The sequence below is a fragment of the Lactuca virosa genome, chromosome 5 (assembly GCF_052849685.1).
Source record: "Lactuca virosa cultivar CGN04683 chromosome 5, Lactuca_virosa_CGN04683_v6, whole genome shotgun sequence".
Taxonomy (NCBI): Eukaryota; Viridiplantae; Streptophyta; class Magnoliopsida; order Asterales; family Asteraceae; genus Lactuca; species Lactuca virosa.
Window position 1 is genome coordinate 463,291,545 of NC_136430.1, and position 23,244 is coordinate 463,314,788.

Consider the following 23,244-nt stretch of genomic DNA (forward strand, 5'->3'; position numbering starts at 1 on the left):
TTTGAGTTTTTACTATGAAAAAGTTTAATTAATTTTGTAACCGTCGTTCCCACTAGTTTTGTTGTAATAAAAAACAAGGTTTCAATAGAAGAGTGCAACTTTTATTCCTAAAATTAAAGCTTAAAATACATGGGTGTTTTTTTTTTTTTCATAAGAGAATCACATTGCAATATTTTGTTTTTACTGCATACAAAGTCGAGAGTGGGAGAGGTTATATATAGAGAAGACTATGACCTAAGAATGACAGCTAGCGCTCCATCCCACTATATTTTATCAACATGGCAATGACATACACACAAAATAATGTTATTCACTAGTGCTTTAAGGCTTAAGCCTTTAACCATTTTCTTCAAGGAAAATAAGGTCGACCAAATGTCAAACAAAACACACTGAATGATGCATGGCTTAGTTGGTTGCAACTTAGAACTTGGTAATGAAGTCGTAAATGTGGTTGTTGATCTCTTGTGGTTTCTCTTGGTTGATAAAATGAGCGGCTCCTTCGATCACCACAACATTCTGCAATCCTGGTACCCATTCCTTGAATCCACCGCCATGTATGTACTCTTTTGTTCCTGGAAAGCTATACACCAGATCTAACTCCCCAACTATAAATTTCACCGGCACCATTATCTTAGATCCTGTCCATGCTGCACACAACTCCCAGTTTCTGCAAAAAAAACCCTAGCTAATTAATTATTACCTATATATATATATATATATATATATATATATATATATATATATATATCATTTACCTAGGTGTGAATGAAATATATATGTTGATTAATTAATTAATAGCGTAGGTACGTACAGATCAAAACACCGATAATAATTAAATGGTCCGGCGAATCCTGTGGCATGATATTTGGATGCAAAGTAGTCGAGGTCTTGTTGAGTGAACCAAGAAGGTATGGTGTATGGAGGTGCATGTTGAAAAACGTTTGCAAAGTGTTTAGACAACATTGGTGGGGTTGGATCTCGTTGGAAATACGATGAGGCCAGCAGTTTTTTGGTATCAACTTTTGCAAACTCCTCTTCCCACCCAATTTCCTGTTCATATTAATTATTAATCCATATATACGTTCATTTCTTCTGTTCTGGCATATAGTACGTACGTATGTGTAGTTACTAGTTACATTACAAACAGCTTGTTGTGGGGTCGGAGACAATACAAGAATACAACAGCTTGCATTTTTTTTTTTGTACTAAACAGCTAGCGAGCAAATAAAGTTAAAATGCAGGCTTTCAAAGTCGTCCGCTTTATGCGTTTTGAGTTGTTTAAAAGTATGTTTAAGATAATCTTAAGAAAACATCAGATCTTTGTACATACTTGGTTGGAATATGCATACACAAGATGATCATTAATCTAATAATTCTTATAATGTAAAAAAAAAGTAAATAGTAATCAGTAATGATCGATATGATGACCTGGAACCTGCAGATGTAGAAATCGTCACCAAAAGTGTGTCGCATGAGGTCTACAGGTTTGACGGACGGATTCCTAGGTTTATAGACGACACTCATGTTAACCAAAGCCTTGATCCGGTCTGGCCGGAAAAGACACAGGTACCATGAGATTATAGCACCCCAGTCGTGACCCACGAGGAAAACCTTGTCCAACCCCAACGAGTCAAGCAAGCACACCAGGTCTCCGACGATGTGGAAGGCCGTGTAGCTGGTGGAGGAAGGTGGTGCCTCCGAATCTCCAAAGCCACGAAGGTCAGGCGCGATGGCACGGTAGCCTTTAGAGGATATATACAGCATCTGGTGACGCCATGTGTACCAGAGCTCCGGGAAGCCATGGACGAAAAGCACAGCAGGGCCTTCTCCGATCTCAGCCACGTGCATGTTGATGCCATTTACTTTTATATTCTTATGTTGTATTTTCTCCATGTATATAGACATTTTGTTGTGGTTGCTCATGTTGTGTGGCGGAGCTTTATTTTATAAGCTGGTTATAGCGTTGGTTTCTAGGCTTCCATATGGGTATTGCCATCCCTTGGCTTTTGGTGTAAAAAAGGAAGGGAAAGGTGTAATGTGGGTTTATGTCATAGATGGAAGCCACTGTTTGTTTTTTAATTTTACTAAATACTTTTGTTAAAACAAAATATCATAAATAGGTAGGTAACAAACTATTAGACTCTGCTCAAAAATACCGTTTAAATAATGGTAATTTGTGAACGTAAAGTTCAAGTTGATTACCTTTTGATAGTATTTTTATTTTTGAATAAACGCGTTTTGTAAAAAAGATAGTATTTCGTTATCAAGTTATGACATTAATATTTTAAAATATATTTTGTTGGATCAAACTCCATGGAAAAGTCAAGACTTGTGATGAATGATGAATGATCTTATAGTTTGGTTGCTTCAAGATGTGTGTTCGATCTATATGTCTTAGCTTAAGGAGGAGTGGTAGAAATATAAGCTAATGACTCTTTGGCGTAATCTTGAATTTTTAAGAGGTCTGAATTTCTAAAATGTCTGAATTTTAACACACCGTTTGGTTAGAACCTCTGAATTGTTGGGCTGAAAGATAAAAATGACAATTTTACCATTCTGCATCATTTCTTTCAATTACAACATCATACCTTTGAAAAAATTCCATCAAAGTAGGATGCTACAAATGAACATCATACATGTGAAATATTTTTTTTTCTCATCAAAGTAGGATGCTAAATATAAACATTACACCCAATATTACAAAAAAGTACAATGTAAACTAAACAACCTAATATTGCATTAAAATTAATGGCCAATAATTTGGTCGAACATCACACCCCATACAAGGTTTACATGAAATAATATATATAATTATTTTGGTTCTTGAACATATGAATGAAAAAATGTTGCTAATCTACAGAAACACACATACGGAACATCTTCACAATTAACATGCAACAACCCATTACCTTCTTCATCACACACAACCATCAAAAGCCATCACCGAGCACCTACCTGTCAATTGTAATCGACCTTCATCATCATCACCACAGCCTTCACGACACCATCAAATTCTATTCACCAACCCTATTTACTCACCTGCCATCAAACTGAAGCAAAAAAAAAGTAGTGGTAGACTATTTTATCCTTTCAACCTTTTTAACTTTTTTCTTATTAAAGCATTGTACTTTGAAAGTACAATGCTATAATTGGTAGCCTTTTCAAAGTATACCCAATTATAATGTAACATATCAAAAATTACAACAAATTTAAAATTTTCAAAACAACTAATTTACTAAAAAGAAGTGTTTACATAACCATTGTTTCCAAAAACATTATTCAAAATCAGAGTCTCCCAAGATCAACAACATAAAACCAAGGATGTGTACAATCACGCCTTCGCCTTGGGTTTCCCCCAAGGTACCACCACATAAACATAACAAACAATAACATGCATACAGAGCCTTCAACATGACTGGACCGCCTCACCGGGCCTACATCCTATCTGGACTGCTCTCTGGGCCTTCGGCCTGATTGGTCTGTCTCGTAGGCCTTCGGTTTATCCAGATCGCGTTGGGTATCTTGGCCTTCAGTCTAACCACTGGTTTGCCTCAACCCAGTAAACCATAACATATCAATGCATAACATTATCAATCAATAACAGATAACACAAGCAGTCCTACAGATTTACCAATCTAATCACATAACCAATACCACATAACTCCTCATAACAGCATACAACAAATCAGGATATCTAATCCAATGGGTCGGCATTGGTGCCTTCAACCCATAAGTACAGTGAGGAAAACTCACCTCACAGTCTGACGAAAAGTTGAACAATACACTGCTCCAAATACCGACTGTACAGGTCACCTATTTAACAGATAGAGACCAAGGCTTAACTGTTGGATTAATGTCTAAGCCCGTAACTATATTTGGTATGTAATTGACCCGGTTGTGCATGGTCCTTTTGAGTTGCCTTCACCAAAGCAACTTGACAGGATGGTTTGTGGAGAGAGAGAGGTTATTATGGTTTATTAATATATTATATGAATAATATATTAAAGGAGAAATCATATAGTTTAATTAATATTAGTCAATAATTAATTAAGAATTAATTCTGTGGCTAAAAGAGATTAATTAAATACAGGGGGGGTTAAACTGTCAATTGTGTGATAGTTGGTTTTGGGCTATGAATCCTCATGGGCATAAGGGGGACGAAATTAGGAGTGGAAGCCCACTCTAATTTCGTCCAATGAGGCCTTATTCCAGAAGGTTCTCAAGCTGCTTAGGGCCTAAGTCATCCAATTAGGGTTTTGACTTAAACCCTATCTGCTCAGCTATATAAGGGACCCCAGGGCTTCTGTTTCCGCGACACTAAGAAACCCTAGAGTTAATATAGCCGAAATTTAGCCTCTCTCCTTCTCTCTTCTAGATCATCCTCTTGCTTGTGGTGTTTGTGAGCCATTAGAGGTGTTACACTTGTGACACTAAGCTTCTTGAAGATTGAAGATCCTAGAAACTATTGAAAGGTATCATCTAAACTTGTTTTGTTATAGATCTCGATTTCAATGTATGCTAGATTAGGGTATTCAAGTCTTGGATGAATTGCATGTACAATAGAGAAACCTAGATTCAAGCTTTAGGGTTTTGCATGAGCACATATGATTGTTCTTTTGCTCTAAACCTATAAGTGGTATCAGAGCCTTGATTGGTTTCTGTTGTATTTGATGTTTTGTATGTCATTCATGCTTGGAAAATCGATTTTTTGGTGTTCTGCCTGACAGACTCGTCGAGTCCCAAAGTGGGCTCGCCGAGTCGGATGAACTCGACGAGTCCATAAGGGGACTCGGCGAGTCGGGCTGTCAGACAGAGGGATTTTCGGGATTTTATGCCTGTTTTGTTGTGGGATAATTACCGAAATGTTTTTAATTGATAAAATACGAATTTTATTGATATTGTGTGATTGTCCTTACCAAAATAAAAGATAATTTCAAATTAATTAAATAATTATTTCCTTATATGATAAATGTTAATTATTTGATTTATTTGATCATTATCTTGCATGAAAATGGATTAGGTCAAAATTAGATAATCATCAAAATTAATTGTTTAATTGTTTATTGGAATTTTGATCTAGATAGTTTTGAAATGTTTCAAAACTTGCCCTCAAGTTTTGGAATTAAAATTTTTGGATTAAAAGTTTAATTTTGAAATTAGTAAATTCCAAACCCTAGAATTTTACAAGTTTAAAATTCACCCTATACTATTATAATATTATAAGAATAATTATTATATATGTATAAGATAAATGCTAGTCTTACCGTTAGTAGGCCTCATTCACGAAGCTGGTCTATAAGGTATGTTTAAGGAAGCGGCCTGTAAAATGACCGCCATTCGGTATCCACTATTACCCACTGCACCCTTGACTAGTGGAGGGTCGTTAGCCGAACGGGTAGGATAGGGCAACCTAATTCCTCATTAAAAGTATAATGATTAATAAAGTAACTAAATGTTTTTACAAAAATTCCCAATCTTAGTTACTTTAGGCAAAATGTGAATTTGATGCTATTCCATGAAATTACACTTTATACCCTTGCTAAGACGTTAGTGGAGCGTGTGTGGTTAACCGACACACTAATTTGGCTCTAAGAAAAGGTGGCAAAGGGTGACTCGATGTTTGTCATAGATCGATGGAGCGTGTGTGGTTAACCGGCACATCGATTAGGTGACTGTAACATTGGGGGCACCATGTATATTTGCATGGTTATTCACACCCTGTTTGTGATCCTCGGTATCCCAGTCACAAACTTGAGGGGCACATCGAGATTTAAACATGCCATTAAAAAGTTCAATGAATCTCAAAGGATCTAGGAGTTTTCAATACATTTAAAACTTAAATCTCTTTTGTTTTTCATGGTGGAAATTAGTGAATCGTCATTCACTTACCTTCATATTATTTGTTGTTTAGATTACGACATCCCTCTTCTAAATTGAAAATAATGTTGTTGGATCCTAGCCCTAATTTCTCATTTGGGTGTTTAATTGGGGATTCTTATCTAACTTTGTCTCTTTTCTTTTTCAGATGTCGAACTCAAACCACAACGCTTCAGGGTCAAACGCCTCCGGCTCATTCTCACTCATGAATTTGTGTGGGAGGGTGATCTTCAATGGGACCAATTTTAATGATTGGATCCGGAACATACAAATGGTTACCCGCTATGAGGACAAGGAATATGTCCCCGACAAGGAGCTCAAGGAGGTGAACGTTAACACTGCTACTCCCGAGGAGATCGCTGCCTTTGAGGCCCATGAGCATGATGTCACGAAAGTCCATTGCATCATGCTAGCGACCATGACTGCTGAACTCCAAAAGTCCTACGAGGACTACTATCCCTACGAAATGCATCAGGACTTGGTTGAAAGGTATCACCAAAGTGCGAGGCAGGAGAGGTACGAGATCATCACTTCGATGATCACGACCAAGATGAGAGACGGAGAGTCTGTCACTGCTCATCTGCAGAAGATGCAGAGGTTGTTGGATATAGTGTCTAAGTCCATAACTATATTTGGTATGTACTTGACCCGACCCGGCATGGTCTATTTGGGTTGCACTTCACCCGAACAATTTATGGATAATTGTTTGAGAATAGTATAAGTTATGATTTATTAATATATTATAAGTCCTAATATATTAATATAAAATCATATTATTTAATTAGTATTGATCTATAATTAATCTAGAATTAATTTAGAGATCAAAAGTATGACTAATTAAATATGGGCTCTTGTATTTATATAGTGTGGGCTAATGCTTATTTGGAATGGGCTAGGCTTGCATGGAAAGTCCATGGATACTCCATGAAGCTTTAACCCATGGATCTCATGGAAATGAAAAGACATGGGTATTAGGGTTTACATGGATGTAACCCTAATCCACCACACTATATAAAGGAGGCTTTGGTTCTTGAAATCACACGAGTTGTGGTGAGTAAAGTAAGAGGGCCGATTTCAAGAAGGTGATTACTATTCTCTCAAAGTTCCAAGTTTGTGGTGATTTGTGATTTCCATTTGAGGCATCCACACTATTGGTGCTAGGCTCTAAAACTCCAAGCAATCAACTACAACTACAAGGTAAGTAATTCTACTAGCTTTATTTGATTCAAGTTCCCCATGCCATGCTATCAGAGACTGGTTTGTTTATTTGATACTTGATGCAAAAAAAAAAAAAAAACTTGAAAATCGAAGTTTTGTTTAAAAGCTCGTATCAAAATTTCAAGTTTTGTATATGTACTTACGATTCTTGAAATTTTTGATATGAACATTCATAAACATATGAGTTTAGAAGATCATAGAAATTATGTGCTAATAATTGATTAGATTAATTCTTGATCTTTATGTGTTTTAATGGAGTCCATAACTAGTTCTTAAGTTATGGATAACCAAAAGTCACATTTATAAATAACCATTAAAAGAACACATAGGTTACAAAAAAAGAAGAGTCTTCATTTTTAATAACCATTAACTCATAAGTTATGAGAAATGAAAAGTTTTGAAAGTTTACAAAACTTGCCCTCAAGTTTTGGAACATGTAAAGTCATATTAAAAACTTTAGTTCCAACCCCTAGAATTTTAAAAGTTAAAATTCAACCCTTATACTTTATAATATTATAAGTTTAATATTATTTATATATGTATAAGATCAAGTCGTCTTACCGCTAGTACGCCTCATTCACGAAGCCGGTCTATAAGGGGGGTATAAGGTTGTTGCCTATAAAATGGCAACTTAATGGGTGTCCACTCTCACCCACCGCTTCCTTGATCGGTGGAGGGTCGTTAGCCGAACGGGTAGGACAAGGACTTATAAATTCTCATTAAAAGTATAATGATAATACTAAAGTAACTAAACTTTATTGAATTCCCAATCTTAGTTATTTTAGGAAAATGTGAATAAGGTGCTAATCCATGAAATTACACTTTACACTTTGGTTAAGTCATTAGTGGAGCGTGTGTGGTTAACCGGCACACTAACTTGAACTTAACAAGGTAGGTAAAGGGTGACTTAATGTTTATCATAGTATCGATGGAGCGTGTGTGGTTAACCGGCACATCGATTGAGGGGTAATACATTAAGGGTACCAAGTAATTTGCATGGTTACTTCACACCTTGTTTTGTGATCCTCGGCATCCCAGTCACAAAACTTGAAGGGCACACTCGAGATTGAAACATGCCATTGAAGAAAGTTCAATGAATCTCAAAGAATCTAGGAGTTTCTAAACCAATTAAAACCTAATTAAATATTTTGTTTTTCATGGTGGAAATTGGTGAATCGTCATTCACCTACCTTCAAATATCTTATAGCTTAGATTACAGCATCCCTCTTCTAAGTTATAAAATATTGTGTTGGGTCCTAGCCTTAATATTACATTTGGGTGTTTTGTTAAGGACTATCTCTATATGTAATCTAATCTATTCCCTCTTCTTTTCAGATGTCTTCCAATAACAATGCTTCTGGCTCAAACCCTACTAGCTCCTTCTCTCTCATGAATCTTTGTGGGAGAGTCATCTTTGATGGGTCCAACTTTACAGATTGGATCAGAAACATCAGGATGGTCACTCGGTATGAGAACAAAGAATATGTTCTCGACAAGGAGCTGAAGGTACCCGAGCCAACTGCTACTCCTGAAGAGCTTGCTGAATATGAGGTACATGAAAGAGATGCTACAAAAGTGGCATGCATCATGATGGCCACCATGACAGCCGAGCTCCAAAAGTCCTATGAGGACTATTATCCTTTTGAGATGCACCAGGACTTGATGGACCGCTACCATCAAAGTGCTCGTCAAGAGCGATATGAAATAATCTCCTCCATGATAACAACCCGAATGAAGGATGGTGAACCCATCACGGGCCACATGCAGAAAATGCAAAGGTATGTGGACCGTTTACTGAAGCTGAATGTGAACTTCCCTGAGGAGTTAGCAATAGACATCATTTTGCACTCCTTGCCATCGTGTTATGATAAATTCCGCATGACATATCACATGAACAAGGAAGAAGTCACCCTCAGCAAACTTCAAGGACTCTTGAAGACCGCCGAAAGTGGTCTAAAGGGTAAGTCGGTTGTTACTACTCCTACTCCTACTCCAACTGCGGCCAATGTCTTGGCAATCGGGCATGGCAAAGGGAAGAAGAGAAAGAACCCTTCTAAGGGTACCAAGGGTAAGACCCTTGAAGGCTCCTCTTCAAGCAAAACCAAGAAAGGTTTTGTCACTCCTTCTGCTAACCCTAATGAGGCTGAATGCTTCTATTGCCATGAAAAGTCGCACTGGAAGCGAAACTGCCCAAAGTACCAGCAAGATTTGAAGGATGGGAAAGTAAAACCCAACCATGCAGGTATATACACTATATTGTCTAATAACTCACCTCATTCTAAGTCTTGGGTCCTTGATACAGGTTGTGGTATTCACATATGTTGTGATTTGCAGGGACTAAAAAGAAGTGAGAATGTGGAGCACGGAAAGATAAACTTGATCATGGGAAACATGAAAGCTTCACCTGTCACCAAGATAGGAGTTTATTCCTTAGTGCTAAATAGTGGGTTTACATTAGATTTGAATAAATGTTATTATTCGCCAGAAATGGCAAGAAATGTTATTTCCTTTCATGCATTGTATAAACAAGGTTTTACCTTTTATTTTGATAATAATAATGGTAGTATTGATGCTTTCTTTAATAATGTTCTTTATTTTAAAGCATTACCTTGTGATGGCGTGTATGAAACTGTATCTGTTGTAGATAATCTAGGAAATAATGTATTGTGTATTAACTCTTCCACTAGCTTAGATAAAGCATCCTTATGGCATTGTCGTCTTGGACATGTAAGCAAGAAACGCATAGGACAACTCCAAAAGGATGGAGTCTTGGAGTCATTTGACCTAAAGTCAGATGATAGTTGTGAATCTTGTTTGCTTGGTAAAATGACAAAGTCACCGTTTACTGGCACTTGTGCTAGGGGTGAAGGTTTGTTGGACCTCATACACACGGATGTGTGTGGACCCTTCAGAACCGCCACAAGAGATGCTAATCGGTTCTATGTGACTTTTACTGATGATTTTAGTAGATATGGATATATCTACCTAATCAAGCATAAGTCAGAATCCTGAGAAATTCAAAGAGTTTAAGCAAGAAGTGGAGAATCAGTTGGGCAGGAACATTAAGATGCTTCGATCCGATCGTGGTGGTGAGTATCTTAGTACTGAGTTCCTTGACTATCTTAAGGAATGTGGGATTATCTCACAATTGACACCTCCTAGGACACCACAGTTGAATGGTGTAGCTGAGAGGCGCAATCGGACCTTGTTGGACATGGTTCGTTCCATGATGAGTCGAGCTTCGCTACCAATCTCATTTTGGGGGTATGCCTTAGTGACTGCCGCCCATATCCTTAATCTAGTCCCTACAAAGAAGGTTGCCAAAACACCTCACGAGGTGTGGACTGGAAAAGTTCCCAATCTAGACCACATCAAGATTTGGGGTTGCGAGGCTTTCGTGAGACGCGAGACTCACGATAAGCTCGAACCCCGAAGCGAAAGGTGTATTTTCATCGGCTACCCATAGAAATCCTTTGGTTACATCTTCTACAGACCCAGTGATAATGTGGTCTTTGTAGCAAGAAGAGGATTCTTTCGAGAGAGAGAATTCATGAGCCAAGGAGACAGTGGGAGGCAAATTGACCTTGAGGAAATTCAAGAGTCAAGTGGTGAAGGAACCTCAAACCCTAGCCCTCAACATGAGGAGGAAACTCCTGTTGAGCCGACTGAAGAATCTATACCTCTGAGGCGTTCCACCAGAGTTAGGAATGCAGCTGAGCATTATTATGGTTTTCATATTACTGCAGAAGGTGAGACACTTATCAGTGATAACACACTGGTAAATCTGGATGAGCCTAACAGCTACACGGAAGCCATGGCAGGCCTTGAGGCTGCTAAATGGAAAGAGGCTATGGATAGCGAGATACAGTCCATGTATGACAATCAAGTTTGGAACTTGGTTGACAATGTACCTGATCGTAAGATAGTTGGGTGCAAATGGATCTTCAAGAAGAAGAGCGAGATGGATGGTAATGTACACACTTATAAGGCACGACTGGTTGCAAAGGGTTATTCTTAAACTCCGGGAGTTGATTATGATGAGACCTTTTCACCAGTGCCCAAGATTAAGTCTATTAGGGTTCTGTTAGCCATTGCTGCATTTCATGATTATGAAATATGGCAAATGGATGTCAAAACCGCTTTCCTTAATGGAAATTTGGCTGAAGATGTTTACATGGTTCAGCCAGAGGGTTTTGTCAGTACAGAGTACCCGAGTAGAGTGTGTAAGCTCGAGAAATCCATTTATGGATTAAAACAGGCACCTCGCAGATGAAATCTTTGATTTAATGAGAAAATCAAAGAATTTGGCTTTTCAAGGAGTGAAGATGAATATTGTGTCTATATCAAGGCTAGTGGGAGTATAGTCAGCTTTTTGGTACTGTATGTGGATGACATACTACTCATAGGAAATGACATCCCAACCCTGCAGGAAGTAAAGTCCTGGCTTGGGAAGTGTTTCGCTATGAAGGACCTTGGAGAAGTTGCCTATATCCTAGGGATAAGGATTTTGAGAAACAGGAGTAAAAGACTAATTGGACTTAGTCAAAGCACCTATGTGGACAAAGTGTTGAAAAGGTTCAACATGCATAACTCCAAGAATTAAGAGTTACCCATCCAGAATAACGCCAGATTGAGTAAGACACAAAGCCATAGTACTGAGGCTAAGATAGCAGAAATGAGTCGAATACCTTATGCTTCAGCTGTAGGATCGATCATGTATGCTATGACGTGTACTCGACCTGATGTAGCCTTTGCTTTGAGCATGGTTAGCAGGTATCAGGGGAACCCTGGCAAGGCACACTGGACTGCGGTAAAGAATATCCTCAAGTACCTACGGAGGACTAAGGACTGGGTCCTTACCCTCGGTGGCAGTGAGGACTTGAGAGTTGTAGGGTACAGTGATGCTAGCTTTCAGACTGACAGGGATAATTTCCGCTCTCAGTCGGGCTGGGTCTTTACTCTAAACGGAGGGGCAATTACTTGGAAAAGTTCCAAGCAGGAGACAGTGGCTGATTCCACTTGTGAATCAGAGTATATAGCAGCAAGCGAGGCAGAAAAGGAGGCTATATGGCTAAAGAACTTCATCGGAGACCTTGGAGTTGTACCAGCTATAAAGGAGCCAATGGAGATTTTCTATGACAGCAATAGTGCGGTTGCCTTAGCCAAGGAACCAAGAGATCATGGGAGATCCATACACATTGATAGAAAATATCACTTCATCCGACATCGAATAGAAGAAGGAATCCTCGTGGCAAAAAGGGTATCATCGACTGAGAACCCAGCAGATCCCCTCACGAAGGGACTGACTCGGGCTAAGCATCTCCAGCATGCTCGGAGCATAGGGCTAAAGGATGATATTAGTTTTAGTAGTTACATAATCTTGAAATTTGTAAAATGTAATTGACATTTGATGATAAATAAAAGCTGTTATTTATGAGTAAAGAATTACTATCTCTTGTCAATCGTTTACTATTATTTCTTTTTGCATGTTTTGACTTCCAGAATAATTATGTTATGGTTTATATCATATTATTCAAACTCTCCACAGTCGGTCATATGTTGGAAGTAGATATGAATCAAGACTGTCATGGGTTGGCTTGTAGAGGTCTAAGATGTTAGACAAAGCGGGGCTACAACACTCATGAGTGCTCATAAGTTCTGAGTATTGGATTCAACCCACGCTCACTTGTATCACTTCATGGAATTTATCTCGAGTGATCGTGAGACGGTAATATCATATAAGTCTTCAAACCTAGAGATATGATTTGTTGCCTATGAGTTGGTTATGCATTGATTGCACGAAAACGCATTGGTAACTCGATGTTATAAACCGTGCTTTTGTGTGTAATTCAACAAGTAGTAGAGCAAACATATGAGTCGAAGTTTATCTGTTCCTTCTAGGATTAGAAGTGATATCTGGGCCCCTCGATGATTTTGTTTTGACCTATGTACCGGGCCCGGTCAGAACTAAATTGATGTGTTCAGTTAAGTTCTATGTCAAACAAATCGGAAATCAGGAAACAAATGCTGGACAATAAGCAAGACCATGTTCCATGTATTTGTCCGGCTGATATCTAGAACAGAGGATTATATGATCACTTATCTAAAATGGCGCTTCATAGTTCAACATAGTTTAAAGAGCTACGATTGCTGATCGGTTCCTGAAGTCATACTTGCAACTATAGTTATTAGACTTATCCAAGTGGGAGACTGTTGGATATAGTGTCTAAGTCCATAACTATATTTGGTATGTACTTGACCCGACCCGGCATGGTCCATTTGGGTTGCACTTCACCCGAACAATTTATGGATAATTGTTTGAGAATAGTATAAGTTATGATTTATTAATATATTATAAGTCCTAATATATTAATATAAAATCATATTATTTAATTAGTATTGATCTATAATTAATCTAGAATTAATTTATAGATCAAAAGTATGACTAATTAAATATGGGCTCTTGTATTTATATAGTGTGGGCTAATGCTTATTTGGAATGGGCTAGGCTTGCATGGAAAGTCCATGGATACTCCATGGAGCTTTAACCCATGGATCTCATGGAAATGAAAAGACATGGGTATTAGGGTTTACATGGATGTAACCCTAATCCACCACATTATATAAAGGAGGCTTTGGTTCTTGAAATCACACGAGTTGTGGTGAGTAAAGTAAGAGGGCCGATTTCAAGAAGGTGATTACTATTCTCTCAAAGTTCCAAGTTTGTGGTGATTTGTGATTTCCATTTGAGGCATCCACACTATTGGTGCTAGGCTCTAAAACTCCAAGCAATCAACTACAACTACAAGGTAAGTAATTCTACTAGCTTTATTTGATTCAAGTTCCCCATGCCATGCTAGATAGGATAAGAACCTTGGAAAAATAATTATTTGCATGTATCATAGTCAAACATAGATCCAAGGTTTCTAGGGTTGCATGTACACCATAGGAGTGTTAGAATGCTCAAAACCCATCAGAGGTATGTTGACCGCATGCTGAAGTTAAATGTTAACTTCGATGAAGAGCTGGCGATTGACATCATTCTTCATTCACTGCCACCCTGCTTCAACCAGTTTCGCATGACCTACCACATGAACAAAGATGAGGTCATGTTGAGCAAACTTCAAGGCCTATTGAGGACTGCTGAGAGCAACCTCAAGGACAAGTCCATTGCACAAAATCCTACTCCTACTGCTGCCCCAGTCTTGGCTATTGGGCAAGGAAAGGGTAAGAAGAGGAAGGCTCCCTCAAAGAGCCACCATAAGGGAAAGTCCCGTGATGTCACCTCTTCTAGTGGAACCAAGGCTGGTCCCGCTGCACCCACTTCAAGCCTAAAGGATGTAGAGTGCTATCACTGCCACGACATAGGGCATTGGAAACGAAGCTGCCCGAAATATCTGCAAGACATCAAGGATGGAAAGATCAAGTCGTCCTTCGCAGGTATTTATACTATTGAATCTAATGATTCATCACATGCTATTTCTTGGGTTCTTGATACATGATGTGGTTTTCACATTTGTTCTGATTTGCAGGGCCTAAGAAGAAATAGGGATGTGGATCATGGGAAGATAAACTTGATCATGGGGAACCGAAGATCGTCGTCTGTCACCAAGATTGGAGTTTACTCTTTAGTGCTTAGTAATGGATTAGGACAAGATTTGAATATTTGTTTCTATTCGCCAGAAATGGCAAGAAACATCATTTCTTTTCATGGTTTGTATAGACAAGGATTTATATGTTCATTTGATAATGAAAAAGGTTCTATTAATGCTTATCTTAATGGTGTTTTCGATTTTGAAGCATTGCCTTGTAATGGAATATATGAAACTGTGATGGTTGTAGACAACTTAGGAAATGATGTGTTGCATATCGAATCTTCCAATAGTTTGGACAAAGCATGCTTGTGGCATTGTCGTCTTGGACATGTCAACAAGAAACGCATATCCCAACTCCAATAGGATGGAGTGTTGGAGTCATTCGAACTTAGGGACGATGACGTGTGCAAGTCTTGTTTGCTTGGAAAGATGACCAAGTCACCCTTCACAGGTACGTGTGAAAGGGGTGAGGGTTTATTGGATCTCATACACACTGATGTGTGTGGGCCCTTTAGATCCACCACAAGGGATGCAAGCCGCTTCTATGTGACTTTCACAGATAATTATAGCAGATATGGATATATCTACTTAATCAAGCACAAGTCAGAAACCTTTGAAAAGTTCAAAGAGTTTAAAAAAGAAGCGGAGAATCAGTTGGGCAGGAAAATCAAGATGCTTCGATCCGGTCGAGGTGAAGAGTACCTTAGTCTTGAATTCCATGACTACCTCAAGGAATGCAAAATCGTTTCGCAATTGACGCCACCTAGGACACCGCAGTTGAATGGTGTGGCTGAGAGGCGTAATCGAACCTTGCTAGCATGGTTAATTCCATGATGAGTCGTGCTTCGCTACCTATCTCATTCTGGGGGTATGACTTAGAGACTGCCGCCCATATCCTTAACTTAGTCCATACAAAGAAGGTTGCGAAAACACCTCACGAGATGTGGACATGGAAGGCTCCCTCGTTGGCACACATCAAGGTTTGGGGTTGCGAGGCTTTCGTAAGACGAGAGACTCACGAAAAGCTCGAGCCTCGTAGTAAGCGGTGTATTTTCATCAGCTATCCGCAGAAATCCTTTGGTTATCTCTTCTATAGACCGAGTGACAATGTTGTCTTCGTTGTGAGGAGAGGGGTTTTCCGAGAACGAGAACTCATAAGCCAAGGGGACAGTGGGAGGCAAATAGATCTTGAAGATCTTCAAGAATCGAGTGATGAAGGAATCTCTGACACTCACGCTCAACCCGAGGAGGAAACTCTGGTTGAACCGATTGACAAATCCTTACCTCTTAGACGTTCCAGTAGAGTTAGTGTTCCACCTGTGTTGTATGGTTTTCATATAACAAGTGAGGGTGATACATTTATTAGTGATAGTACACTAATAAATTTTGATGAACCTAACAGCTACAAGGAAGCCATGACAGGCCCGGAGTCTGTAAAATGGAAAGAGGCTATGGACAACGATATTCAGTCCATGTATGACAACCAAGTTTGGAATTTGGTTGACAATGTGCCAGGTTGTAAGACGGTCGGGTGCAAGTGGATCTTCAAGAAGAAGACCGACATGGATGAGAAGGTACACACTTACAAGGCGTGATTGGTTGCGAAGGGCTTTACTCAAACTCCCGGAGTTGACTATGATGGGACCTTCTCACCAGTTGCGAAGATAAAGTCTATTAGGGTGATGCTAGCCATTGCTGTATTTCATGACTATGATATATGACAGATGGACGTCAAAACCGCTTTCCTTAATGGGAAGTTGGCTGAAGATGTTTACATGTGTCAGCCAGAGGGTTTTGTCGATGTGAAGCATCCCAATAGAGTGTGTAAGCTTGAGAAGTCCATATATGGATTGAAACAAGCGTCTCGCAGATGGAATATTTGTTTCGATGTGAAAGTCAAAGAGTTTGGTTTTCTGCGAAGCGAGGATGAATCATGTGTATATGTCAAAGCTAGTGGGAGTATAGTTAGCTTCCTTGTATTGTATGTCGATGACATACTACTCATAGGAAACGACATCCCGACCCTACAGGAAGTCAAGTCCTGGCTTGGGAAGTGTTTCGCTATGAAGGAACTCGGAGAGGCTACCTATATTCTGGGAATAAGGATAGTGAGAAACAGGAGTAAAATACTAATAGGCCTTACTCAAAATACTTACTTGGAAAAGGTACTAAAGCGTTTTAGTATGGAGAATTCCAAGAAAAGGGAGTTACCAATCCAAAGGAAAGCGGTTTTGACGTCCATCTGCCATATTACATAGTCATGAAATGCAACAATGGCTAGCATAACCCTGATAGACTTTATCTTCGCAACTGGTGAGAAGGTTTCATGATAGTCAACTCCAGGAGTTTGAGTGAAACCCTTCGCAACCAATCGTGCCTTATAGGTGTGTACATTCCCATCCATGTCGGTCTTCTTCTTGAAGATCCACTTTTACCCGACCGTCTTACTACCTGACACATTGTCAACCAAACTCGAAACTTGGTTGTCATACATGGACTGAATCTCGCTGTCCATAGCCTCTTTCCATTTCGCAGACTCCGGGCCTGCCATGGCTTCCTTATAGCTGTTAGGTTCGTCTAAATTCACTAGTGTACAATCACTAATGAACGTATCCCCTTCGGTAGTAATATGAAAATCATAAAACTGGGGTCGAAAACTAACTCTTTCGGAACGTCTAAGAGGTAAGGACTCGTCAATCGGTTCAACCAGAGTTTCCTCCTCGGGTTGAGCGCCAGTGTTAGAGGTTCCTTCATCGCTCGACTCTTGAAGCTCTTCAAGATCGATATGCCTCCCACTGTCCCCTTGGATTATGAGTTCTCGCTCTCGGAAAACCCCTCTCCTTGCAATGAAGACAACATTGTCACTCGGTCTATAGAAGAGATATCCAAAGGACTTCTGCGGGTAGCCGATGAAAATACATCACTCACTACGAGGTTCGAGCTTGTCGTGAGTCTTTCGTCTTACGAAAGCCTCGCAACCCCAAACCTTGATGTGTGCCAACGAGGGAGCTTTCCCTGTCCACATCTCGTGAGGTGTTTTGGCAACCTTCTTCGTAGGGACTAAGTTAAGGATATGGGTGGCAGTCTCTAAGGCATACCCCAGAATGAGATAGGTAGTGAAGCACGACTCATCATGGAACGAACCATGTCTAGCAAGGTTCGATTACGCCTCTCAGCCACACCATTCAACTGTGGTGTCCTAGGTGGCGTTAATTGCGAAACAATTCCGCATTCCTTGAGGTAGTCGTGGAATTCAAGACTTAGGTACTCTCCACATCGATCTGATCGAAGCATCTTGATTTTCCTGCCCAACCGATTCTTCACTTCTTGTTTAAACTCTTTGAACTTTTCAAAGGTTTCCGACTTATGCCTGATTAAGTAGATATAGCCATATCTGCTATAATCATCGGTAAAAGTCACGTAGAAGAGGCATGCATCCCTTGTGGTGGATCTAAATGGTCCACATACATCTGTATGTACGAGGTCCAATAAAACCTCACCCCTCGCATAAGTGCCAGTGAAGGGTGACTTGGTCATCTTTCCAAGTGAACAAGATTCGCACACGTCATCGTCCCTAAGGTCGAATGACTCCAATACTCCATCCTTTTGGAGTTGGGCTATGCGTTTCTTGTTGACATGTCCAAGGAGACAATGCCACAAGCATGCTTTATCCAAATCATTGGAAGAATCAATACACAACACATCATTTCCTAAATTGTCTACAACCATCACAGTTTCATATATTCCATTACAAGGCAATGCTTCAAAATAGAAAACACCATTAAGATAAGCATTAATAGAACCCTTTTCATTATCAAATGAATATCTAAAACCCTGTATATACAAACCATGAAATGAAATGATGTTTCTTGCCATATCTGGTGAATAGCAATAATTATTTAAATCTAATCCTAATCCACTACTGAGCATTAAAGAGTAAACTCCGATCTTGGTGACAGGCGACGATCTTCTGTTCCCCATGATCAAATTTATCTTCCCATGCTCCATATCCCTATTTCTTCTTAGGCCCTGCAAATCAGAACAAATGTGAAAACCACATCCTGTATCAAGAACCCAAGAAATAGCATGTGATGAATCATTAGATGTAATAGTGTAAATACCTGTGTAGGATGGATTGATCTTCCCATCCTTGATTGCTTGCAGATATTCTGGGCAACTTCGTTTCCAATGCCCTATCTTGTGGCAGTAGTGGCACTCAGCCTCTTTGGGGTTTGAGTTGGGTTTAGCAGAACCAACTTTGGTTCCATTTGAAGAGGTACCATCTTGGGACTTTCCCTTGTGGTGGCTCTTTGAGGGAGCCTTCCTCTTCTTACCCTTCCCTTGCCCAATTTCCAAGACTGGGGCAGCAGTAGGAGTTGGAGATGGTGCAACAAATTTATCTTTGAGGTTGCTCTCAGCAGTCCTCAACAGTCCTCAACAGTCCTTGAAGCTTGCTTAAGGTGACCTCCTCCTTGTTCATGTGGTAGGTCATGCGGAACTGGCTATAGCAGGGAGGCAAGGAATGAATGATGATGTCAATTGCCAACTCTTCATCAAAGTTCACATTCAACTTTATCAGACGATCGGCATATCTCTGCATCTTTTGCAGATGAACAGTAAGGGACTCTTCATTACCCATTTTGGTAGTGATCATCGAAGTGATGATCTTGTACCTTTCTTGCCTAGCGCTTTGGTGGTACTGGTCCAGCAGATCCTGATGCATTTCATAGGGGTACATGTCCTCATAGGACTTCTGGAGTTCTGCAGTCATAGTTGCTAGCATGATGCAATAGACTTTCGTGGAATCACGCTCATGGGCCTCAAAGGCCGCGATCTCTTCAGCAGAGGCAGTGTTGATGTTGATTTCCTTTAGCTTTTCATCGAGGACATACTCTTTGTCCTCGTAGCGAGTGACCATTCGAATGTTGTGGATCCAATCATTGAAATTGGACCTGTCAAAGATCACTGTCCTACACAAGTTCATGAGTGAGAACGAGCCAGAGAAAGTTGAACCAGAAGCGTTGTTGTTGACGTTCGACATCTGAAAAGGAAAAAGAACAAAGTTTGATTAGAAATGAATCCCCAATTAAACACCCAAATGAGAAATTAGGGCTAGGATCCAACAACATTATTTACAAATTAGAAGAGGGATGCCGTAATCTAACAAGTAAATAATTTGAAGGTAAGTGAATGACGATTCACTAATTTTCCACCATGAAAAACAAATTAAAGCTAAGTTTTAAATGTATTGAAAACTCCTAGATCTTTTGTGATTCATTGAAATTTTCAATGGCACGTTTAAATCTCGATATGCCCCTCAAGTTTGTGACTGGGATGTCGAGGATCACAAAGCGAGTGTGAATAACCACGCAAATGTACATGGTGCCCTCATTGTTACAATCACCTATTCGATGTGTAGGTTAACCACACATGCTCCATCGAACTATGACAAACAATGATTCACCCTTTGCCACCTTTGCTTAGAACCCAATTAGTGTGTCGGTTAACCACACACGCTCCACTAACGTCTTAGCAAGGGTACGAAGTGTAATTTCATGGAATTGCATCAATTCACTTTTGCCTAAAGTAACTAAGATTGGGAATTTTGTAAAAAACACTTAGTTACTTTTATAATTTCATTATACTTTTAACGAGGAAGGGATTGTCCTATCCTACCCGTTCGGCTAACGACCCTCCACTAGTCAAGGGTGCGGTGGGTAAGAGTGGATACCCAATGACGGTCATTTTACAGGCCGCTTCCTTAAACACCCCTTATAGACCAGCTTCATGAATGATGCCTACTAACGGTAAGACTAGCATTTAAGTTATATATATATATATATATATATATATATATATATATATATATATATATATATATATATATTAATCCTATAATATTATAAAGTATAAGGTTGAATTTTAAACTTGTAAATTCTAGGGTTTGAAATTTAAATAGTTCAAATTAAACTTTTAATCAAAAAATTTAAATTTCAAAACTTGAGGGCAAGTTTTGAACATATTCAAAACACATAGGATCAAATAGCAAATAATTTAAAAATTAAACATTTAATTTAATGATTATCTAAATTTGATCTAATCAATTTTATTTACAAGATAATTCAACAATTAATTCAAATAATCAAATATTATCATATAAGGAATTTATTATTCAAACAATTGGCAATTATCTTTTGTTTTGGTAAGGATAATCATAAAACAGTAATAAAATTCGGATTTTATTAGTTAAAAACGATTTTGGTAATTATCCTTAAGCAAAACAGCAAGAAATCCCGAAAATCCCTCTGACAGACGCTCCGACACGCCGAGCCCCCTTATGGACTCGTCGAGTTCATCCTACTCGTCGAGCCCACTATGGGACTCGCCGAGTCTGTCAGTCAGGGGGCCAAAAAATCAATTTTAAAGCTTGAATGAAAACACAAAGCATCAATACAATAGAAGCCAATCAAGGCTCTGATACCACTGATGGGTTTTACACAAAATAACATCCTATGTGCTCATGCAAACCCTAATGCTTGGATCTAGGCTTCTCTATTGTACATGCAATTCATCCAAGACTTTATAACCCTAGATCTAGTGTATATAATTCGAAATTAGTATAAAAAAACAGATCTAGATGATTACCTTGATTGTTGATTGTAGATCTTGAAGCCTTGAGAACTTTAGCACCTCAAATGTTGTGCCTCTGATGAATCACAAACACCAAAAGCAATTGGATGAAACAAGAGAGAGAGGGGAGAGGAGAAATTCGGCTCTAAGACTTCTAGGGTTAGGTCTAGCTGAATTCTCATGCCCAAGGGGTTCTTATATAGGTGTAGGAATTAGGGTTTCAGTCATTATCCTTATCTGGTTACTTAGTCACCAAGCAGCCCATAAGACAATTCTAGAATCCCCATTATGGACGGATTCTTAAGGCCTTATCCTTAGAATTCGTCCACCCTAGCATTTAGGGTTTCCTTGCCCAACCTTGTAACTATCACATAATTACAATTCAGTCCCCCTAGTTCAATTAACTTCTTTTGATCACAAAATTAATTCTCAAATAATTCTTGACCAATGTTAATTAGATAAATATGATTTTTTTTCTTTTAATATATTATTCTTATAATATATTAATAAACCATAATAACCTCTTTCTCTAATATTCCTCCAGTCAAGTTGCTTTGGTGAAGGCAACCCAAAAGGACCATGCACAACCGGGTCAAGTACATACCAAATATAGTTATGGACTTATACACTAATCCAACAGTCTCCCACTTGGATACGTCTAATAACTATAAATGCAAATGCAACTTCTGGATCTGATTAGAAATCACAGTTCTCAAAAACTCTTGATCTTATCAATAACCTGTCCTTAAGATAAGGGATTGTATAGTCCTCCGTTATAGATATCATGTGGACAAATACATGGAACATAGTCATACTTATTGTCCAGCAGTTTGTTTCTCGATCTCAGATTCATTTGACATAGAACTCAATTGAACACATCAATTTAGTCCTGACCGGGCCCAACACATAAGTCAAATCAAATCATCGAGGGGCCCTGATATCGCTTTTACCCTCTTAGGATAAAAGGAACAGATAAACTTCGACTTATATGCATTTACTATCCACTAATCAAATCATACACAACAATGCGTTTTATAACATCAAATTACTGATGCGTTTATGCATTATCAATGCACAATCAATTAGCAAACAACAAACCATATATCTAGGTTTTAAGATCATATGATATTATCGTCTTGCGATCACTCGTGATAAATTCCATGAAGTGATTCCAGCAAGCGCGGGTCTAATCCAATGCTCAAATCAAACTCATAAGCACTCATGAACGTTGTAGCAAACCTTTGCTATGTCTAATACACTTTAGACAATGTACACACCAATTCATGACAATCTTCTTTCATACCTACTCCCAAAGTATGAACGACTGTGGAACATTCGAATAATCTTATTATTCAGGAAGTCAAAACATGCAAAAATGAAACAATAGGTAAATAATTAACATAAGACAGTAACTTTACTTATAAATAATACTCTTTTATTTAATCATCAAATGTCAATTACATTTATCTATTAGACGTTTCTAAACTATCTAAGCTAAACTAATATCGTCCTTCAGCCCGATGCTCCTAGCGTGATGCAAGTGCTTAACCCTACTTAGTCCCTTCGTAAGGGGATCTGTTGGGTTATCTTCTGAGTAAAGTAAAGTTACTGTATTATGTTAGTTGTTTACCTATTGTTTGACTTTGCATGTTTTGACTTCCTGAATAATAAGATTATTCGAACGTTCCACAGTCGCTTATACTTTGGAAGTAGGTATGAAAGAAGATTGTCATGAATTGGTTTGTAGATTGTCTAAAGTGTATTAGACATAGCAAAGGTTTGTTGCAACGTTCATGAGTGCTTATGAATAAGATTTGAGCATTGGATTAAACCCGCGCATGCTGATATCACTTCATGGAATTTATCTCGAGTGATCGCAAGACGATAATATCATATGGTCTTAAAACCTAGATATATGGTTTAT

At 38.8% G+C, this 23,244-nt stretch overlaps 1 protein-coding gene across 1 annotated transcript; it reads right to left on the minus strand.

Moving 5' to 3' along the window:
• Nucleotides 1-143: 143 nt before the first annotated feature.
• LOC145114639 (epoxide hydrolase 1-like) lies at nucleotides 144-1,941 on the minus strand. Its single transcript, XM_079050695.1, has 3 exons — nucleotides 1,429-1,941; nucleotides 812-1,050; nucleotides 144-667 (listed from the first exon to the last, which is right to left on the minus strand). The coding sequence occupies exons 1-3, from the start codon at nucleotides 1,921-1,923 to the stop codon at nucleotides 421-423; spliced, it is 981 nt and encodes a 326-aa protein (XP_078906821.1). The 5' UTR covers nucleotides 1,924-1,941; the 3' UTR covers nucleotides 144-420.
• Between the last annotated feature and the right edge of the window lie 21,303 nt (nucleotides 1,942-23,244).

Excerpts from the sequence above, each read along its gene's own strand:
- LOC145114639 (XM_079050695.1), bottom strand. The coding sequence starts at position 1,923 with ATGAGCAACCACAACAAAATGTCTATATACATGGAGAAAATACAACAT. Across the intron at positions 1,051-1,428 it reads TCTACATCTGCAGGTTCCAG|GAAATTGGGTGGGAAGAGGA; the intron begins GTCATCATATCG and ends TAATATGAACAG. Across the intron at positions 668-811 it reads TATTATCGGTGTTTTGATCT|AAACTGGGAGTTGTGTGCAG; the intron begins GTACGTACCTAC and ends TTTTTTTTGCAG.